This window comes from Sander vitreus, chromosome 21 (genome assembly GCF_031162955.1).
Source record: "Sander vitreus isolate 19-12246 chromosome 21, sanVit1, whole genome shotgun sequence".
In the NCBI taxonomy this organism is placed as follows: domain Eukaryota; kingdom Metazoa; phylum Chordata; class Actinopteri; order Perciformes; family Percidae; genus Sander; species Sander vitreus.
In genome coordinates, this window is record NC_135875.1 from 25,830,477 (window position 1) to 25,853,917 (window position 23,441).

Sequence of the window (23,441 nt, forward strand, 5' to 3'; positions counted from 1 at the left end):
CGGTGCGTTGAATGAAACTGGTAAACTACAGCCTCGTGGTGCATTTGAAGTTATTGTAAATGTCCTTTTACCATCTGGTTGATGTTTTTGTCGTTCAACAGCAATTGAAATAAGTTATGGTTATACATTATTATTAAATCATTTAATTTTGACCATATGGCCTTAGCAATAAACAAGCCGTTCTTTAATGTCACCAACTGTTGTTTAGTACCCTTTTTTTTCCCCCTTTTCTTTTTCTTTGGTTCAGGCACCGTTAATTATGTATGCGATTAATTTCGATTAATTAATCAGAGTATGTAATTAATTAGAATACCTTTTTTTTAAATTTGACAGCCCTAATTATTATTAATAATAATAACAATAATAATAATAATAATAATAATAATAATAATAATGCACAGTAGGGGGTCCCTACTCGGTCTCTCTTTCAGCTAAGGGGTCCCTGGCCTAAAAAACAAAGAACCCCGGGTTAGATATAAATACTGTACACACTGACCTGGGATAGGTTAGTCTTGCTTAGGGCTGGGCAATATATCCATTTTCTATCGACATGATATATATGGCTATTTTGGATACAGTAATACAGTATGAAACTAGTGTTGTCTTTTCATGGTGTTACAGCCAGCATCACAGTAAAGTCATTATCTGAACTTACCAGACTAACTAGCTGTTACCTGTTAAACTAACTATTTGCCTTTACCCACTTAGTTATTATATCCGCATTATTGGTGAATATTTATCATAGCTAATATTGTGTAAATATTTTGTGAAAGCACCAATAGTCAGCGTGACGCGGGGTTGCGTTTCTCCAAAGTCTCAAGTCGGTCTCAACTTTACGCCGTGGCATCCCCACGCTGTGAAACACACTACCCCCAGTGTTCTCTGTTCCAAAACAACGTACCCATATGGACTAGACTCAGTGCTCTGGATATTTTTCCGTCGATACCAACTAAAGTATCGAGATTTGATACCCGGTCAAGTACAGAGGCATTTCAAATTTGCATTTTTATTTAGCAGAAATCAGATTACTGCAGAAGGTTCCTTCCAAATTGAGGGAAAAGGGGGAATACATAGAAAACCACAGTTTCAAAAAATAAAATAAAAATGGATCTGATGTCTTTGGAAATAACTTGCTCATGGACTAAAAATCTACATAATCTAAATCCAAGAAATTCCCCCTAAAAGCTCTGACAAACAGCTTCCTTTCCATAGCTGTGCATGAGTGCGTTTGCCATTCGGCAGTTACTTTTGTGGATGTGTGTGTTGCCTGCCTGTGTGCTGCGGGCCATCTCTGATGGTGAAAAAGTCGATGATCCTGGAGGTGAAGTCCAGAGCCACGTGTGTTTTACTGTGGATCACTGTGATACAGTGTCTGTCCCCGTAGCTGGCCCTGGGCATACCACCGCTGAACAGGAGGAATGGAGGCCTAGAGACACACACACACACACACACACATTCAGTTTGCACAGAGATTAATGTGTAACAGGCCATGCGACACACCTGGGAAATAAAGTTAAACATTAGAACGGTGAGGACGTTAGAACCACTTCCACTGAGGGAGGACAACAGATGGCACAAATGTGGTCTCACTGGTGAATAAAGCCAACTCACCCTTCTTCTGTAGGTAGCTGAACTATTTTAGAAATGGCCTTGCAGGGGAAGTGTCCTGCAGCAATAAAAGACAAGTGATCATCAGCCTCCAAAAAAAACAAATGCACATTTCATGCAGCGAAGAGAATTATGCAGCGGACACTTCTTTATGCTCACCATAAGGAATGTCGGATTTCCTCGTCCTCGTCCTCGCCACTCACCATCCACTGACAGTAACTCCCATCGCTGTGTGAACTGAGAATGTAGCCTCCGTCCTCGGTCCACCACACACTCTCCAGTTGCTATGGTTACATGGAAAATACACAGAGGCAAATGCCAAGATTAAGCGCGCTGGTTTTAACCACAGTTTATCCAGGACGTGCTGGTATTCAGGTCACGGGCCCCACACCGAGCTATAGAACAGTTACCTGCGTGGCAGGGATGTGCTGGACAGCACACCGTCTCTCCAGATCCCAGATGACCATGAGACCTCGTCCGTAGCCAATAACAACCTGGTTCGGGTTGACCGGGTTCTCCTGTAAGGCCTCTACGTGTTCCAGATTCCTGCGGCCGATGTAGTCGTCTGGTACACTGGAGGAGACAGTGGAAAGAGGAGAAACATGGGAGAGAGGAAAGAACGAAAGAGACACGCATCAGGAAGAATGGAGACGGAACTAGGCCTGTAACAATTATTACATCATTTTTTTTTTTTTTTTTTTACATAATTGCAGTTTCTTTGTTGAACCGCAATTAATTGCTAACTTTAGCTAAGGTCTTAAAGGTGCAGGACGTGATTCTTCCAAAGATTGTTGATATTTGAACTCAACTGCCAAACAAATACAACCCTCCCTTCATAAGTGATTATTGGTCAGATTATATTTATATTTAATTGTTAGTTGTTGGCACTTGACCCTATCCACGTTCATAGCAACAAAAACGGAGATTTTTTTTTTTGTGATAATAAAGAGGCGTGGTTTACTTCATAGGCTGTGTAGTTGTGCTATTATATTATCTGGGTCACTAACATATAACATCTTACTAACATGTATCCTGGGATTCATTCAAAACTATTAACTTTTAAGTAATAAAAAATATTTTCAAATTTGACTGAAAGACAATTATATTGTTAATCGGCATTGTTAGACAATTAATTGTACAGACAAATTTGATATTGTTACAGCTCTAGATGAAGCATTGACCACATTATTGATCTGTAGGGACTGAGAGGCAGCGTACACAGAGCGGATTTGTTGATGACACATCAAAACTGTCCTATCAAATAAAGGCCTACAATGCCCCACACACGCTTTTTTTGAGCAGATGCAGTAAGGTCGCTCGCCAATGTCTGATTATTTAAATGAAATGAGCTGGTTTGACCATGGAGATGTAAGAAATATGAACTAGTCTACACAGGACCTTCTTCCTGTATTTACTTTCTTGCTCCCGCCCCAGACACATCTGACCAATAAGAGAGTGAACAATCTTGCATGGTTTGTAATGATGCATTTTAGTACTTTAGTAGGATTTTTTCCAGGTGTGAAACCAAACCAAGGGGAAATCGCTCCAAGTTTACAAACTCATCAACTGATTCGGACCAAAGCAAACAAACTACAGGTGTAAAAAAGGCCCCAAAAAGGTCAAGTTAAAACTGCCAAGAGCCTGGGGCTGTATTACAGAAACCTCTTCACTTGCAGATCCTATCTCAACTGTTTGGTAACCATGGTAATTAGGGTTATAGCCTAAATTTAGGAAACCAAACATTACAGATGAACAGATCCTAAGTCAATGCTCCTACCTTAACTTAATATAGGAAAAGCATCCTAACTTCCAAAAATCTTTAATAAACTCTCCTAACTTTAGGATAACCGTTGAGCTGCTCTTCTTTCGAGGCTCTCTGACTGCTGGACGACGCTCGCAACGGCCAGCTACGTGACACATGCCACTATAGGTGGCTGCATGTGTCCGGGACAATGCAGGGTTGGGGGGGGGGGAATCTGAGAAATGCAACACAGCTTCTTTTTTTCCCGGAGCAAGTGGTGAGCAATTTGAGCGAAGCCAGGTGAAATCTGAGACGGCCAGAATGGTTTTGGGTGGGGTGCCACTATAGCAGAACAAAAACTAAAATGGTAAGCACCATAAAAAAGGTCCATTTTCTTGTTGAAAGGCCCCGAGTCAAATCTGAATATAGTCAACATTTTGGTTGATATCATGCTAACGTGGAACATATTCCTAAATAATTCAAAATAAAATCACTTTCCGTGCCCCAGCAGTGTTTGTTTTCTAGTTTGTACATAGTACAACATAGTACATTAACATGTGAAAGACAACATCCACCCCAATTCATCTTGTAATGTAATCTGCTATATTGTTGGCAAGACAAAGATTTGAGTGAGACCCTGGACACATTGATAACGGATGCTATAAATGCTGTTGATTTGTAGACCATTGTCATCGGCCTCATTATTATGACAACGTAAAATCAGGGCTCTAAACGACGTGCGGTGTGTTGTGGTTGCCGACCTGCTGGCCACTTGGTCCAGACTAATGTTTCTCTCCTCCAGCTCTCTGAACCCTGGGACTTCAACGACGAAGACGTGTCCTCCTTCTGTCCCCAACAGCAGCAGCTCCCCGGAGGAGTGAGCCAACACTGCCGTCACTCTGGTCACACTTGGAGGGGCACTGAGGAGGAGGAGAAGACGACGACAACAGAGGGGAGATCACTTGGGGGAATGATGGACAGCTGTAGTTTGTATAAAGCAAGGCTACAGCTAACGATTATTTGCATTATCTCGGAATGTGCCCGTTATTTTATCGATAATTGCTTGGTCAATAAAATGTCAGAAAATAGTGAAGAGTACCAGTTATAATTTCTAAAAGCCCTAGGTGATGTATTAATACAACAACTATTAAATGAACTACATGAATGCTGCCATCAGGCTGTGACTGGGCCCAGCCGGGCCTTATAACTTTTCTGGGGGAAACCCTGCAATCCTCACATTTGAGAATATGAATCAGGGAATAGGGTGGACAGCGACTCTTGAATAATGACTGAAACGAATTGATCATTATCAAAATAGTAGATTCATTTTCTTCTGATTAGCTAATTGATTTATCGACCAATCATTGCAGCTCTAGTACACAGCACGTTTATACAGAATTCATCAAACTGGGCTAGTATGCAGTGCCTTGATGGATATGCCTTTTCAAGAACTAAAGAGCCACAGAAACTAAATCATTTTCCAGTCTGGAAGCTTGTGTTTGATCAGTCAGCTCGGCCTTTATAACTCCTGAGCAATTAGAAAGTACTACCTCAGGATCAGGAACTTTTGGGGGGGCAGAAACTGCATCCCTGAAACCAAACTGGAACCAGTTCATTTGGTTTAAATGTAGGTACAATTCAGAGGTTCCTTAAAAAAGCTCCTTGAAAACAACCTGCACTGGAAAAGGGTCAAGAAAGGGGGAAACCTGTCCGAGTGTGTCTGCGTGTTTTACCCAGGTGGCCCAGTGAGTGTGAAGCGTCCTATCTCCAGAAGTTCAGAGAGTCCCTTGTGAGCTTTTAAAGTCCACATGTGAAGACTGTTGTCATCCAGCAGGGTCACCAATTCAACCTAAACATGAGACACAATCAATCAATACTGTTCAAAAGGCATTCACTTTGTGGCTAGCAGCGAATACAGTTCCTGTCTCCTCTATGATAAACAAGGCAGGCTACTTTAAAAAGCAGAAATGCTACCATATATGTTCTTTGACTGTACCTGGCGGGGGAGGAAGTGCACCTGTGTGACGGCAGCATTCTCATCATGTAGACCCATGAACTCCACGCCTGGAGCTCCATACCTGACCACTGGTTAAGGGCAGACTGGATTTGTGACAGAGTCCTATCAGTCCTAAAGTGATCAAAGACACTTTTTTCACAAGACAAGACATTGTTTTACAAGGTGCGGACCTCTCCAGTTGCCTCTCAGTCAGCGCTGCAAAATGTATGCTGAATTGTCTATTTTTCAAATATTAGTTGGGCTTTATAAAGTTGATGTTAGAGAGTGACGGTACGTGGCTATGAGTCCCTCATCAGGAATGGGAAATCAACTTCTGCCTGCTCTCCTAATGTCTTGCCGACTCGCTAGCACGCTGGCCTGTGAAGTTTTTTTAATGTAAACGTCTGAGTAGACGCAGAGGAAAAGGTGAAGATGGCTATGACCCTATGGCTACGATCCCGACTACATGGACAAGCAAGACCATCTCGGCGTCCATCTCCATCTCTGCATCATAGGGGGCACCGAGGCAAGCGAGGAATTGAACACAGACTGCGACTTCTCTGCTAGGCGTCCTGCTGGCCGGCGTGCAGGCGTCGGACGGTGAGCTGGGTTTCCAGCCAGATGTCGGGAGCTGTAGCTGTAGTTCACCGAGACATGGCAGGATGCTGGAGCGTCTGTGCCAATTCATCCGGGTGATTCTTTTCCTGTGTGCCGATCTGACGGCCACATTCTGCTTTATGATGAATCACGCACAGGCTGAAAGAGCTGATGGGATTACATTTCGCTGGAATTGTACCTTGCACGATTTCATGGGACAAATTGATCGATTGATTGATCTGGGGCCACAAAGCTCTGGGTTAGCCAACGTCACTGCATAACCTTGATGATCTTGGATAACTGGTAATCAGCTGGCTTAGTTAACTCCGGGTTTTCCTATCCAGCCATGAGCCGGTTCACGTTAAAAAGGCCGGAGCTTAAAGAGATACTGAGCTGTAGGACCATCTACTGTACCTCCACCTAGTCTATATCGACGACGTTACACTTGAGGGATTGTTTTTAGGCCCGATGTCCCTTACCTTCCGCGTTCTTTGTGTTGGCGTTCTAACCTCCGGTGGATTTGTGAGGACTATGGTTAACTGCTCCTCAGATCTCTGCAGGGTAAATCCAGACAGCTAGCTAGACTATCTGTCCAATCTGAGTTTTCTGTTGAACAACTAAAACAACTTAAAGGAAGGTCTGGCAATGCAAGACTAACCTCCACTCACTGCTCCCACCTGAGTTGTTAGAGAGAGACTGGACTGAGCTATAAAAATGACTATTGCTCTTTATTCCTTGTCACTTTATTGTAAACGGAGTACTCTTGACCATGCTGTAGGAATGATGACTACATTTTTCCCAGTTAGCCGATTGGTCGGTGTGCATGGGGGTTTACACCTTCATGTTTTGATCGGATCCTCTGTAATAAACATGCTCAAGTTTACATAGGTTACCATGGTGATTTACCTCAGTTAAAAAGGGATCCATCTTCATACCAGAATACCTGAATAAAACCTTTAAATAGCTGCCAATGTAACTTTGTCAGGACCCAGGCGGACTGTGAGCCGGCTGTCAATCAGCATGAACAATGGACTTTAATACCCTGGACTTTAATATCCCATAATGCTCAAGTGTCAAGTGAGCAGAGCATTGCACTGCAGCGCACCGGAGCCTGACCTCAGTGAAGACAAACACCACCATCCCTATGGAGGAATCACATTATCAAATGCTTTTGTGCGCTACATAAAAAGAAGAGAAGCGGTGTTTCTTTGACTCATTAAAACATCCTGCACTTTGACTCGTTGATTCGTTCTGTGCCCTCTTGCAGTTTTATCCAGGAACAATCTGCTGCATTGTACGAATGGATTATCCCAACGAGAGAAGGTACTGCGGTTATCAAAACCAGTGTGTGTCTCTGTGACAATGGGGAGAGTGTACCGACTGGCTCCGCTGCGCTGTCAATGAGCAGAATTGTGCGAAAGGCTATGGCGACACAAACTCCACTGTCTGAGAATGCCAGGCGGCGTTGAGCAACAGCGTGGGAAAAATTAAAAAAAAACACCTGAGCCAGGTACCCATGTGAACCGCAAAGAGGATTTAGCAGCGTCATAGCCACTCATTAGCACTGCCTCAGGTTCAAACATGCCGCTTGGATCCCTCCCTGACAACTCTTTACACACAGGTAGAGTGAAGGATACAGTTTGATGGCCCCGGAGCGGGTGCCGATGGCCAGCAGCTGCAGGGAGGGACTGTAGCCCAGAGCGCTGGGCTGGTGGGGGAATCCATGCTCCACTGTCTGAAGAGGAGAGAGGGGACAGACAGGGGTAGGGTGAGACCAAGCTTTGACAGCAGAGACAATGTCAAGACAGGATAGGAGACTGCAGGAAAACACACTGCAGATAACAGCTTGTGGCCTGATGGATTGCAGATAACATAGAAAATATGAATCCTGCTGTCTTAAACCCACACTCTGTCCCTTCCTCTGCCGTGGCTGTGAAAGGAATAGTATTATTCATGTGATGCAGCTGTGTTTTGATATACTTCTTGTTCAGTTAATTGTTGAATAATCAATAAGGATTAAAAAAAAAAGAAAAAAAAAGAACATCTTACACTCTTTCCGCACATTTAGTATTCTCCACAGACCAGATGTATAAAACTCTGCGTCCGTAAATAAATAAAAAAGTTGGGCGTACCAGTGCAACCAAAGTTAGTCTGAGTCCTATACAGCCCTGTGTAAGGCCTGATTTACGCAGTTGGCCATAACCGGATGCAGACTAGGGAGAGACCGATTATCTATGTTTTTTGGCAGTTTTCAGACTCTCTATCGGCATTTTATTTGACTAATAACGTGTTAAAGTGTGCTACTTTGGCTCGGCTACAGCTCTGTGTCTGTCCCTCTGCGTCGGTTTCACTCACCACTGAGTCGGACTTAAACACTATCTGACTCTCTTTTACTGGCCATTAAGTTTCTAATTTATTAAATAATTGCTTAAAGCATTTAAACAAAGTTTTGTGTTGGAGTTGGTAACATTCCAAAATCTTAGTTTTGACTTGTGCTCATATTATGCTCATTTTCAGGTTCATAATTGTATTTAGAGGTTGTACCAGAATAGGTTTATGTGGTTTAATTTTCAGAAAACACCATATTTTTTGTTGTACTGCACATTGCTGCAGCTCCTCTTTTCACCCTGTGTGTTGAGCTCTCTGTTTTAGCTACAGAGTGAGACATCGCACTGCTGTTCTATCTTTGTTGGGAGTCGCACATTATAACGTGTGTTCCAAAGTGACCACGTTTGTCTCTGAAGTAAAGGCTGGACTACAATAGAGCTGTTTGGAGCAGTTGGTGAACAGTGTTTTCTGTTGGAGATGGTAAGTCCCTTTGGGGGGGACTTTGGGCTTTTTCACTTTGTTAACCTATAACATGCACAAAAAAGATATATAACCCAATAAAGGAAAGGGTTGCCAAAAAGCATAATATGAGCACTTTAAAGATTTTCATTTTCACTGTAAATGCATATCGGTTCCAAAAATAACAATAATAATAGGTATCGGCCTTATTAAACCAGTATCGGTCGATCCCTAATGCAGACACACTCTGGTTCACCTGTTGGTATATTAATTACTCTGTATGATCCACCAGTCGTTACCTGGCAACAGCAAAGAAGAAGCAAAGTTTCATCAGGTTCACATTCAGCCCTCCAACAGCAGCCGTCATTATATACGACCATTCCACACAGCTACGGGTGGCCATATATAGCATCTGAATTATCATTAATTCATCACATGTACATAAAATATATAATATAAACAGGATATATTGAATAGTTTATATTTAGCATGCGTTTTCTAATTTAGATACTTTCCTGTGTATTATCATTCAAATGAATATTGCTCAGAGGAGGAGGAAATTTGCTCATGTAACCACAACATCTTGAGCCGGTGTGTAGGTGTAAACACAAAATGACAAAGCAGTAGCTTAACAAGCTATTGTAAACACCAGGTAACAATTGGTAAATCCTGTGTAGACACCAAACACAAACAGCTCAGGAAAAAGTATGCTAACATCAGGAAGCACTTTTGTAGTTTAATTAGGGGTGTAACAATACACTCAACTGGTGCTGGGCAATATATCGATATTATATCGATATCATGATATGAGGCTAGATATCGTCTTAAATTTTGGATATCGTAATATGACCTAAGTGTTATCTGTCCTTGGTTTTAACGGCGGGATTCCAGTAAAGTGATTTTTTTTAACTTACCAGACTGCTCTAGCTTTCCTATTATTTGCCTTTACCCACTTAGTTATTATATACACATTAATGATGAATATTTATCAAAAATCTCATTGTGTAAATATTTTTTTGTAAGCACCAATTGTCAACCCTACAATATCGCCGCAATATCAATATCAAGTTATTTGGTCAACAATACCGTGGTATTAGATTTGTTCCATATCTCCCAGCTCTACACTCAACTCACGATTCGATACGACTCACGATTTTAAGTTTACGATACGATTTTCTCGCGATTTTTTTTTTTTAACCGAATGAAATGACTAAAAAACATTCCTGTCATTTGCTGTTAAACGACAAAAAGAAGAAACACTAGATGGCAGAAGGGTATTTTACAACAACATTGAACGCAACACAAGTTTCTGGAGCCCAAACGCAACACTAATCCCCCATCGCTAGTCTCCTCTGTGTCTTTAGCTGCAGACTGTTAGTCTCGCTGTTGGAGTCCTTTCCATTGAAATACAGTCACACTTTACACTGTGGGGGCTGTAGTACAGACTCTGTACTACACACTACACTAAATATTAAATTTAAATAATAAATAACCAGCTTTTCAAAATAACAGTTGCAATGTGCAATTTTAAGCTCATTAAACCATTTTCAAAAAAAAGGGCTATAACAATTTTACTGGCATTGCTCCCATTCTCCTCCGTGACACGCACTCTTCAACTTTGCCTGACAACTCTTCTCCAAAACAACCTGCGCTGAGATAACAGAGCTCAGCCCACAGCGTCACACACTCCAGCAGATAGTATGCGTGAAATAAAAACAGGACACGTAATTTCACTGTGTGTAGTGTTAACTACGCTAACTAAGAGTGTATTGTGAACCGCGTGTAGTGATATAAAAAAAAGACAGACAACAGAGTGTCTCAAAGACCGGGCAACAGCCGGGACATTGAGAATCCACGCGTGAGAGGTGATGGATAGTTCCAGTCACTTCGTCATGTATTCACTTCGTTGAAACAAGAGAAGAAAGCCTCACTGATGTGAAGAATAGGACAGAGAAAGATATATAAATGCTCTCTGCCTGCCATATGCCAACGCTCCGGTAAGTCCACTCACCCCGTCTCTGCCCGGGCATGCCCCAGCTGCCACACATTTGTTGACAAACTCCGACGCACACGCGACAGTGAAATGACGATTTATCCCTTTAAATGTGAATAAATGACAGTTACAATCACTGCCAACAAATGCTCTTTCCGTTGTGATTGGTAGCATCTTTACAACTCGCCGTTACCTTGTTTCCTACAGACTGTGTTGATGCGACTTGCGGAGATAGATAGATAGATAGATAGACATACATACATACACACACACACACACTCAGAAGACTCAGTTAAGGCAGCATGCGCGCGTTGTTAAGGCGGGCCGCCTAAACTGCAAAGTGCTGCGTAAAACACTGGTGTTCAGTCAGCTAACTTACTAGCTAACGGTAGGCTAACGTTACCTGCTTTAACGTTAACGTTATGTTAACTAGCGTCACCCCTAGGCGGTTTAAAAAAGGCATCGCAATAAAATTTTTTTTATCTCAACCGGTTGTAATCGTTACACATTTAAAATTTACGATGCATCGTTACATCCCTCAGTTTAATGGTACTTTTTGGGAGAGCCTGCTGCTGTTGTGATGTGTCCTGAACTGTGTGCAGTGGTGGAATGTTACTAAGTACAGCAAGTATTTCAGAGAGAAATGTTGTACTTTTTACTCCACTACATTAATCTGACAGCTTTAGTAACTAGTTACTTTACACATTAAGATTTTTGCACACAAAACACATTTAGTTTATAAAATACAATGTTTTCGTTATAAATTAAACTACCCAACAATATACAGGCCGACAGTTTGCTACAGCTGAAACGAATAGCTGATTTAACAACAAGTTGATTGACAGAACTGTTTGGATCGTTTCCAGTTTCTAAAATGAAAGATTTTTTTCTGCACCGAGTACTTTTACTTTTAAAACTATTTTTCCTGATGATACTTACATACTTTTACTTTAGTAACTTTTTCAATGCAGGACTTTTACTTGTAACTGAGTATTTTTCACAGTGTGGTATTGGTACTTTTACTGAAGTAAAGGAAGGGATTACTTCTTCCACCGCTGGCTGTGTGTCAGGGTCCACTTGCCTTGTTGAACTGGAAGAGTTCCTGTTTGAGTCGATCTCTCTGGGACTCCTGGCCGTGTCGCCTGAACCTCTTCATCCTGTCTCAGCACCAGCGTGGAGCCTGCAGGCCCACTGACGCACGCTGCAGGGAGGAAACAAGAGCGGAGACAAGGACACAGCGGTCAGTTATGGATCCTGCAGTTCATTTTGGTCTCAGCAGACACTCGACATGTTTTTTTGCATTGCACTTGTCCAAAGTCAAAAGAGAGGTTTGCAGGATGGTTGATTGCGAGTTTACATAAGTGTCTAGGTTTATTAAGTGATCTATTCATTCCTATCTGTACTTGACACACAGCTTTAGTGTAGAGCTGCACAATACATGGTTCTCCCTGCCATTATAAGGTTTAGGCGCAGCACCTAAGCCGAATGAATGTAAAATCAAAACTAACTAAATGATACTCAGAAATACTCCGATCTAATAATTGTAGTTGGTCCCCAGTTAACTTCTTTAGCAAGTTTTGTCTTTAAGTTTTTTGAGTTATTAATTCATTATCTTTCCAACGTTTTAGACACAGATATGGTGGTAATAATGGTCCAAAGGGATGTGTAATTTATGCTTTTTGTCTATTTCTTGAGGGAAGACTACAAACCCCCCCCTCGAAGTCATCAACAAACCCAGGGAAAACACTGCAATATATATGTCGTTTTTAAAATCGTCATCTCAATATCAACTGGCGTAATAAACACATCATGTAAGGCTGCAACATGTCGCAAAAGACACTCCGAGATTCTTTGTGTTAGTTGAAAGAAAGTATCGGTAGTAAACTGCACTTTAAAATGGAACGGTCACTTTTTTTAGTTCAGGTCACCTTATATGTTCGATTTGTTCAGTAAAAGAGAGTAGGAAATGATTTCCTTTCATTTGTTTTAAATTGAACAAGCAGTTTGTTTGAAAGCAGCAGAAATGCAGAACTGAGAACATTTTGATATCTGTTAATTTATTAGTAATATCGTTATATTCAACAACATTATCGCATATTTTCTTCATACCGTGCAGCCCTAATCTAGTGTTGTCCCATTTGCTTGCTAGTTAAATCTGAGAAAAGGATTTAAAATAGCATGAGATACGGAAAGTGAAACTTTATTTCATCAGGTCCTTGAGATCAAAGTTTAAAAACCGCTGAGAGAGAGAGAGAGAGAGAGAGAGAGAGAGAGAGAGAGAGAGAGAGATCTTGTTCCATAGAGAGACCAACTCTCTGCTCAGACATGGTCAGTGAGACAGCAAAGGCAGTACAGATGAACAACTTCAATGTTACATATCATATATCATAGTTTAGGCTTTGAGTGTTGCCTTTGGATCCGACTTCCCTGACAGTGGCATCTATAAATGTGTGCCCACCTCAACACTCATACCAAGAGTCAGTGGAAAGCAGGACCACAGCCTAGATAGGGGAAGAGCAATGTATCGAGTATTGGTTTCAGGAGGGAAGATGTAGAACAGACTACTATCGGAGCCAGCGACACAAACAGACTGAACAAACTGATCCAGAAGGCTGGCTCCGTTATTGGCTGCAAACAGGAGACATTTGAAGCTGTGGTGGAGAGGAGGTCACTGAACAAACTGTTTTCCATCATGGATAACGCCGACCAGCCTCTCCACCCCCCCCACACACACACGCACACAATGGTTCAACAGAGGAGCACCTTCTCTAAGTGCGTTTTCACAGCTATAGTTTGTTTGCTTTGGTCAGAATCAGTTGATGAGTTTGTAAACTTGGAGCGATTTGCCCTTGGTTCGGTTTCACACCTGGAAAAATCCAAGCGTACTAAAATGTGTCATTACAAATCAGGCAAGAATGTTCACTCCTCTTATTGGTCGGCTCGGCTGTGTCTGGGGCGGGAGCAAGGAAGAAGATCCTGTGTTCTGGACTAGTGCATATTTCTTACATCTCTCCATGGTCAAACCAGCTCATCACGCGCGCACACACACACACACACACACACACACTTCAGAGAAAGAAGGAAGCAGGAAGACAAAGAAAGGAAAAAAAACATCCTTGCATTCTTTCTTTAAGTAACACGTAAGAAGTCAACTAAAGCACTGACAAGACTGAGTGAATCAGTGGTAAACTGGTGGCTAAAGGCTGCACATTGTTCAGAGAGAGCAACCAGCTAAACTCCATCACGTGAAGGAAAGGTTCAACCACAGAGCAGCGTGAAGGAAAGGTTCAACCACAGAGCAGCGTGAAGGCCTCTGAGCCTCCTCGTCTGTGCCGTGTCGGCGCTCACAGGCCCTGGGCTCGCTGGCTCCTTCGCTCACTGACACTCAACTATGTAGGAGAAAGCAGCTTAGGGCAGAATATTTCAGACGGAGGGAAAGGGAAAATTCACAACTGCAGTCAGACATATGATCCACGGTGTCACAAGTCTGTGACAAAAGGCCTGCGCCGTGAGTCACAGTTTCCCGTTTAAAACCAGCTCATTTGCCTCAGCCCAAATCGAGACATAGTTCTGTTATTACCCTCCTATCAGCAGTGCTTGCTTGACTCACTGCTGGGCTGTGTCACACATTTCCAACTCCAGCTTCCAGAGAAAAAGCCAACACTACTCTGGTACAGCTTGCTGACTGGGCTCAGATACTGCTCTCAAACTGTAGGACGGCAGATTCAATTTCTCAACTAGACAAATTTCTCTCCTGGTGAATATTCGTTTTATCACTCTTGACTGTCGTTTGGTCTCTAGTGGGATTGGTTAGGGAAAATCTAAAATCGCCTTTCCCGCGGAAATCTGTTAAGGAGGCAATGTCACGACTGAAGATGGAAGCGGAGTGTAACCAGTTGACAGTTCTGTCTGATATCACAACACGTTCTCACACCCATCTCGTAAAATATGGACGCTTGGTCAGGTGTTGTTCTTATTGACGCTAAAAGTCTCCTTTAGCGCTTTAAGTAAACGTGCTTGGTCGGGACTATTGCCGTCCCTTTAGACGCAGTTATGTTAAAGAAAGGGTCGTGGGTGGGCTTACGGTTCCATTACACGCGGGAACTACAGGACGGTTGGGTTTAGGACAGGGTCGTGGGTGGGCGTACGGTTCTGTGACACGCGGGAGGAAAGAAAAAAAAAAAACGACTGCTCTCCCCGGTGCGTTACACAAACACACTGAAAGACGCCTTTTTTGTCACATCAGACGCTGACAGCCACTGTCCAAACGTCCTTATTTTACGAGTTCAGAATGAGAACGGGTCGGATATCAGGCAAAAATGGCAATGGTACTGAGCATTTTAACATACCCGTTATATGTTCACGTTTTAAAATGCATTCATGTGTTTGTACATGTGTGGTTGTCTTTTGTTTCCCCTGGATTTAAATTACATGTTTAATTATTGTTCTCACAGTAAAATGTTTTTTAAAAAAAAAACTCCCGCACACTACCTAGCTTACTGCTATATCGACCAACAGTCCAGAAACCAAAAGATAGCCATTTCAATTTCAGGGTTTTCCCTGCCATTGTCCTGGCTTAGGTGCAGCACCCGAGCCGTTTTAGGCAGCACCTAAGCCCAATGAATGAAACTAAAAGACTTTTCTCAGATCTAATGATTGGGCTTGGACTTCTTTAGCTTCAAGTTTAATCTTTAAGCCTTTTGAGTGTTATTTATTTATGATCTGATCTAGCTTTTCCAACGTTTTAGACACAGATATGGTAATAATAACGGCCCTTGATATTGCGCCAGTTGATATTGCAATGACGATTAAAAAAATATATATATATATTGTGCAGCCCTAAAATGTACTAACAGTACACAACTGGAGGTTGATCAACAGCTAACATGATTGTTGTTGCAGCAGGTTACAAGCTTGTATTCCTTGTAGACACTGTGTGTGTGTGTGTGTGTGTGTGAAAGAGAGAGACACGGTCCCAGGAGAAGCAGCAGAGCAGAAAGAGGGAGCTCAAAGCCATAAGCTCTGCTGACAATGGCAGAGTGGGAGGTCTGCTTCCCAAACACTACGGCATCTAAGGGCTACGTGAGGAATCTGCTGATGGAAAACGAGAGCAGGAGGACAACTCACGTATACATGTACACATGTAAACAACGAAGCCAAACAACCAGTATGGAAAGCTAGCTTGGGTTCATCCTGTAAAAAAAACAGCACACGAGTTTCTTTCTGCCGTCTTCAGACGTCCTAATCCCACAGTTGGTTCTCGCCAACCAGATTAATTGTGGCCTTTCAAGTAACCTGACAGACATTACAGCACAAATTACCCATTCATTAAAAACACACTCGAGTGTTATTTCTACACCAGCTACTTATCAAGGGCCAAGGCTGGGAACGAACATCACAATTATGTGAACTGCAGTGATGTTTAGGGCTGTCCGTTCCGACAGATTAACCTCCTCCTCAGCTCTCTCTCAAAATCTTGTACAGTCTGGCTGCGGCCGAGAATAATCAAGTGAAAGTTCAACGAGCAGAGAGAACAAGGCAAGGCACTTTTAAACGATCACCATACAACAAATTTGCATGGAATGGGTGTCTTTATTTATCTTCTATGAGACACAGGCAGGGCAGCTCACAGACTGTTAGCGGCCAGGAGTGGTGCTTCGGGAGCAACAAGTAGACCTGCGTTTGGCTCAAGAGCACATGGACAGACTTGCTGTGAGACCTTGCTTGCTCTGGGCCAGATACACACTGGACGCGTCGCGCGAGCGTGTCAGCTGCGTTTGTATCTCGGCTCCTATGGGAACAGGCTAGAGCTTACACACTGCCTGCGTGACACGCACGTCTCCCAAAAACACGTGCATGCTAAGAAATAGGACCGACGCCTATTTTTCACGCAAAATAGAATAGGAAAAGATGTTTATATGTCATTTTGACACTAATACATATTAATAAATGAAAAATCCACGCAGCCGCCACGCAATAGAAACGCCACGCTCACGCCACGCAGGCAGTGTGTAACCGGCCGTAGGGCAGAGATCTTCAACAGGGGTTCCGGGACTGTTACTGCAAATTATTGTTCATTTTTGAAAGTTTTTTTTTCCCCAGAAACCAAATTGTCTTACCTTGAATCAGACAAAATATTAGCAAATATAAATCAGCCTTTTTGTGAACAAAAACACTAATATGACAGGCTTACTGGCCTATAGGTAAAGTAATCACTAAGGTAGCTACCCACAGATACAGTTCATCCTAAGGAGTGTATGTTTCACATTAAAACATGATTAATAAAATCATGCCAACAATTTGTATTTTAATAGCTTAGTATTCTATGCTCTTAAAAAGGTGTATAAAGGCTTTAGGACGCCCACGTTATTTTAGGCCCAGTTTAATATGCAATAAATACATTTGATACAACATCTTTAGTAGGGGTCCATGCGCCGTCTCTCTCAGTTAAGGGGTCCTTGGCCTAAAAAAAATAAAAAAAATGTTTGACCCCTGCTTTAGGGAAGTGGATATACTATTCACCTGACCAGGGTTGGGTATCCTAACCTCCGTACTTGTTGTACTGACAAACTGGCAGTTGCTGAAAGCTGGCATCAAACTCCTGGTTAGATTCATCGTATGGGTTTAGCAATTCCTTCATCAGATAGTATTTTTTTTTAGGCCAAGTTCATGTGTGCCTGCTTTTAGGCAACATTTAATAGATAAAGCTAGTGATGTGCCATATTTTTTTTACAATCAATAAATCCCACAAAACAAAAAAATTATTTAGGGCTGCAATATAAGGATTGTTATTTTACATGAATCTATGTTTTTAGGACCAATTGATTAATATGTCTACCAGCCTTAGCATTGTTGCAACTCAGCTGGTTGCCTGGCAATCTCACGGTGACAACAAGACTCCTAGAGCTTTCTGTCCCGTACATAACCCCTGTAAAGCCACAACTTCGTCATTTTTACATGTCTGTTTTTGTCCACATTAAACAAGACATAATGTGGTATTGAGTATCTCTCAGACATGTTCCTAGGTACATTTGGTTGCCTTTTGGACAGAGGCAGGATAGCTGTTCCAATTCTCGATAATTCTCAAAAATGACCAGCTCGCTATACATTTTGCCGCGTATTACACGGCTAATACACGGCTACTCATACAGAGGTTGCCCCTAACGCCTTCGTCCCAGTCTGGACGGGACGGACAGATCTAGCTAGCTGTCTAGCTAGATCTGCTCCTCAGAGATCTGAGGAGCAGTTAACCATAGTCCTCAGAAAATCCACCAGAGGTTAGAACGCCAACACAAAGAAAAAGGAAGGTGACGAACATCTGGCCGAAAAGAAAGGAATGTCGGGCGGAATTTCCGGCGGCACTAAGATATAGACTAAGGTCGGCCCAGTGAGTCAAACTAAACATGGAACTCATGCCATTTCCACTGTTGCCATTAGTGCTGTTATCAATCCCAGTTTCCTCACTCTCCCCCCCTTGTGACCCACTGATCAGCAGTATGAGCACAAATTTTGATAAAAAAAAATAAATAATAATTCTAGTAATTTCAAAATGGTCTGCCAGAGTCTATGATCAGAACTCTTTCCATGACAACGGCCTACTATACTTAGCAACGGTTTGTTATACAGAAACAACAGACCGTAGAAGGTCATGACTGACCAAATCAGAATCAAGTAATCAACAAGACTGTGTAATGAGCTAAGCTAAGCAGCTGCTGGCTGTACCGGACAGATATGAGTGGTATGCAAAAATGGGTATTTCCCAAAACATGTCAAACTGGTCTTTTAAGAGATCCCCATCTTTAGTAGGAACAAGTGGGCTTGGGGCTGTGAGCCACAGACAGGGTAGGGAAGTAGAAAAGTATTGAGAGACAGACTAACACATTGTTGGTTGTGTATAGAATTTGTTGACAATAAGAAAAATGTAGCATAATGCCAGACGTATCCTTTAACATGACAGGTTTGGCTTCTTTTGTTAAATGAAAAAACAGTTAGTATAGTAAAAGTTCAACTGATTTGAGTTACATTCCAAAATGCTTCACATCGAAAATGTTATCTGGCTGATAACTATATCGAAAACACATAATGGGACACATGTCCCATAAACACAGCCTTTTGCAGGACATTATACTTTACAAGTTAAATACAACCCTGCACTGTTTGTTCTCATACAAAGTCGTTCTGTAGCTGGTGCTCAGTGTTTAAAGGCTAAAAAGGCTCCAGCTAAGCTTATCTTGGATTAAAAATAACATTCCCAAATGATGGTAGAGTCATTCATGGGAATTATTACTCTATGAATACTGTATGGAATTTTTCAAGTTTGCCATATTGTAGATTTGACAGAAATTATGTTCTTCAACATCTTATCTTCACAGGTAGACTTGTTTGGCAGGAAACAATGTGAATCTCTCTCTCTCTGTGTGTGTGTGTGTGTGTGTGTGTGTGTGTGTGTGTGTGTACAAATGTAAATGAACCTCGTTTGCCACCTCACTACATTTGTGTGAGTGTGGACAAGGTTGTTATTGTGACAGGGAAGTACCTGTTAGTTTCAGGTTAATCAGAAGAACAATGGCAGGTCAGTAGTGAGAGACAGAAACAGAAGCTGATCAGGCCGGTTTCAGCAGAGTACTGCACAGTGACATGCCCTAGTTCTACTGCCACATATGGATTTTCCCAGGAATTTCACTTGGCAGTAGGCAAGCAATGAACTTGTGAGTTCGCAGTAAAAAGGACAGTGAACGCTGCACGCCTTTCGTCACATTGGTCACACTGTTTGATCTACAGTGAGCTCATCTCTGGGCAGGATAAGGTAGCACAGTATTTACCTTTGATAGCATATTAAACTGGCCTATAGACTCTTCTCACACAGGCCCATTCAGCAGCTCAGTCTGCCTAAATGGGTTCTCTCTCTCTGCTGTCCAATATGCCATCCCAAATGCCCTTCACTTTAAAAAGGTGTTCACTCTCAGTTTCATCCCACAGTTCAGTGATGTCATCAAATTCCCAGCATATCAACCAAAGCCATCTCAGTTGAGAAGGGAGTCAGTGGAGGAAGAAATGTGCATAAACATGCCAGGACAAGACAATAACAACCTCAAGAGAAGGCAGCTCGACCAGCAGAGCTGCTACATGGACGGCGTCTGTCAACGACATAGCTAGCATAGTGCGGAGAGAGGGAGAATGAATGGCCAGGAAATGCCTGGCATCCAAAACATTCTTCTGATGAAGTGCAATCAGCAGCTATGCTGGCACTCGCTGCAAGACAGGAAATAAAAAGGCATAATAATAATAATAATAATAATAATCAGTCCCCTCACTGAGTGTCAAAGTATAGACACTTACATTCATATTGTCAATAAATGCAATTAATAAAAACTTCACACAGGTAGAGCAGAACCTGTTTTACGGCAACTGGTAACTCTAATAGAACTAGCATGCAAACATGGTCTGAGCACAAAAAACTCTCACACACAAACCCCCACAGTTGATATGGTGGTAAATAAAACTGAAAGTGTACGGGCTGACACCTCTGTGTGATCTTGAGCTGGACATCACTGAGCTATTCTTGGTTGTGGTGGCGGAAATGAGTCCTCTCAAGTCAGCATTGGATGGTGTGCGGGTTAGGGTGTGATTTGTGTCAGGTCAGTGCAGTGAGAGGGGACGGGGAACAGGAGGGGACACGGTGGGGTGGGGGGGGGGGGCATGTGAGCAGCACGAAGCAGAAAGCGTCAGGTGTGTTGTATGACGACACCTGGCTAAGAACACCAAGGCACCGGAGAATACGTGAAATAGAACGTGCTTTAGAACATGCTTTCCTGCGTATCTGAACAGAAGAATGCAGCTAACAAGACAGAGCAGTAGGAGGAGTCTGTCAGCAAACACAAACGCTTCCTTCCACTGTCCCTAACAAAAACAGACAGGAGATCTTGTCAGTTTTGGGTGTGGCTGGCAGGATATCGCATCTCCCACCAACTCACTCCCTCTTTCCTGTAATCAGAACCAGGGAGACACAGGGGAAGGGGGGTGATCAGGACGTTTCACACTAGTCAAACTCAGATTAACACTGACAGTGGAAAAAATTAAACCGCAATTAACTAAGAGGACTTTAAAGGGGAACTATGCAGCTTTTTTTAGCTTAATTAACCTTAACTGAACAGCTTCGGAGTCATTAGAACGGTTATATGACTTTTTTTTCGGGTTGAATGGTGGTCGTCTCGCTCCCCCCTAGCGCCTGTGAGCGGAAAAACCACCCTTGCAACTTTCGGCCGGCGAGCCGCCGGCCTCAGCGTCAGGAAGTATGGCGTGATATCCGGTCTCGCCATGTAACAAATTGCTTCACGGCACTGCACACATACGCCCATCCAGGAACCGGCTAGCTATAAGAAGAAGGTAGAGATGGAGTTTATCACACTATCGTCATGGCTGAGCCAGCAAAAAAGAAGCAGAAAGCTAGGAAAGCATTGTGGGAGGAACAGAGAAAGAGGAAACGGCAGACTGATCAAGCGAGGAGTCAGACACAAGTAAACATAGGAGCTGCCAAATATCTATTCTGAAGCTGTAGGGGGAGCTCTATAGAGAAACCTGTAGGGGGGGGGCTCTATAGAGAAACCTGTAGGGGGGGGCTCTATAGAGAAACCTGTAGGGGGGGCTCTATATAGAAACCTGTAGGGGAGGCTCTATATAGAAACCTGCAGGGGGGGGAGCTCTATAGAGAAACCTGTAGGGGGGGCTCTATAGAGAAACCTGTAGGGGGGGGCTCTATATAGAAACCTGTAGGGGGAGCTCTATAGAGAAACCTGTTTCTGTGCTGCCTTTACCAAAACATGTCCATGTAGGCAAAAACATTATCTATTTCAAGAATGTTGTGTTTTAATCAGGGCCGGAGTGGGCCCACTTCTTCCATGGTGGTGGAAATTGGATAAATGAAGCAACAGTTCAGCTCTTACTATTCTGTAGTTTTTATTAATACCATGGTTCAACAAAGAATGTAAAGGTTAAATAATAATTCACTTAAGCTAAGAAGTTCACAAAACATATTCCACAAGGATAGGTTGATTAATTAACTTAACTAATTAAACAACATGAGATAATATGGAGATGTCTGTTACAGAGGGGATACACATTAGATCAGGCTGTTTTTCACCTGATATGATGTGTATCCCCTCTGTAACTTATATGGTAGACAGATGAACAAAGTGGTTAACTGAAAAGCCATATATATATATATATATATATATATATATATATATATATATATATATATATATATATATATATATATACACACACATACATATATACACATACATACACACACACATATATACACATACACACACATATAAAAAAACTAAATTAAAACAGAAATCACGTTAGAGGGCAGGGATGGACGGGTTAGCAAAGACGAGGCATCTTTGCCAGACCACACCCGCAAAGAATGGACACATGGAGGTAGCCTAGATTAAAGCAAAAAATATTGTTCATAAACCTGCATGACTCACATAGCTAGGCCTATCAGTCGGCCTATATGTAGCTAAGGTGCATGGCAATATGGAACTTTAGAAAACACTGTCGATTAATCCTAAATACTAAACGACGCATTAAACAATTCACACATCGCCTTAATGTAACAGATAAATTATCGTAATTCTGTAGATAAACGAGACCCTTGTTACTATGGAAAACCCCGTCGAGTCTTCCACGTCGCTATTTGTTGTAAGTACCTTGGCACGGCCCAGCTATTGGTTGCCGCCTAGCTGAGAAAACGTTTTGGAAAAGACGGGCTATGGACCCAACAAACTATTTGGGAGGGACCATGAAGAGGCTGCGGTGTCAGAAAGCGGAACGTGTGTAGCCTACCTGACTAACGTGACAAATGTCAACAAAAAAAAAATTAAAAATCCTCGACCGGCCCAAAAGTGAAGCGGCCCACTGGGAATTCTCCCGATTGCCCACCCCGGGCCTGGTTTTAATGCATCACAGTGAACTGTACTAGGAACAGCAGAAAAAGCACAATTCACATCGTCAACCAGATGTGGCACACATGTCATGTCTGACCAACAGAACACAGGACAGCTTCCAGGGTTTTCCCTACCATTAGAAGTCTTACGTGCAGCACCTGAGCCGTTTTCGTCCGCTCCTAAGATAAATGAATGTGAAAAGTGGCAAAAACAGCGGAGAAAAAAAAAAACCAAAAACGTTGAAAAAAGCATCCAACTACTAAAAGACTTCTCTCAGATCTTATGATGGTAGCTGGACTTCTTTAGCAAGTTTGGTTTGGTAAGCTTTTTGAGAGTTATTTATTATCTGCACTAGCTTTTCCAACATTTTAGACTAAGATATGGTGATAATAATGGTCCAAAATGATGTCGAATTGCATATTTTTGTCATTGAAAAACATCACATGTTCTTGAGGAAAGACCCCTAAACCTCTCCGCCAAATATGCGCACCCAAGTCTTCCGATGAACCCAGGGAAAACACTGGCCAACGTGACATCACGACTTTGCGTAAACATACACGCCGCTTTCTAAAGCCAAGTGGCGTGTTATCTGTACGCATTTTGAGCTATCCGCGTGTGTCTACGCCGTATACAGCGGACGGGTTGCAGACTGATCTCAATAAGTGGCGTGTGTATGACACGCCAATTCGTATGCCATTTTGGCGTGTTACCAAGACGCAGACATAATCGCTTTTCGGACGGTTGGGTTTAGGAAAACAATAA

At 42.5% G+C, this 23,441-nt stretch overlaps 1 protein-coding gene across 1 annotated transcript in view; it reads right to left on the reverse strand.

Moving 5' to 3' along the window:
• Positions 1–23,441, reverse strand: part of llgl2 (LLGL scribble cell polarity complex component 2) — a 48,347-nt gene that overhangs the window by 21,225 nt on the left and 3,681 nt on the right. The window contains 10 exon segments of the mRNA XM_078280003.1: positions 1,272–1,426; positions 1,612–1,666; positions 1,768–1,784; positions 1,786–1,892; positions 2,019–2,181; positions 4,111–4,269; positions 5,083–5,198; positions 5,346–5,427; positions 7,580–7,677; positions 11,804–11,923. Of these exon segments, the coding sequence (XP_078136129.1) occupies positions 1,272–1,426; positions 1,612–1,666; positions 1,768–1,784; positions 1,786–1,892; positions 2,019–2,181; positions 4,111–4,269; positions 5,083–5,198; positions 5,346–5,427; positions 7,580–7,677; positions 11,804–11,878 (1,027 nt within the window). The 5' untranslated portion in view covers positions 11,879–11,923.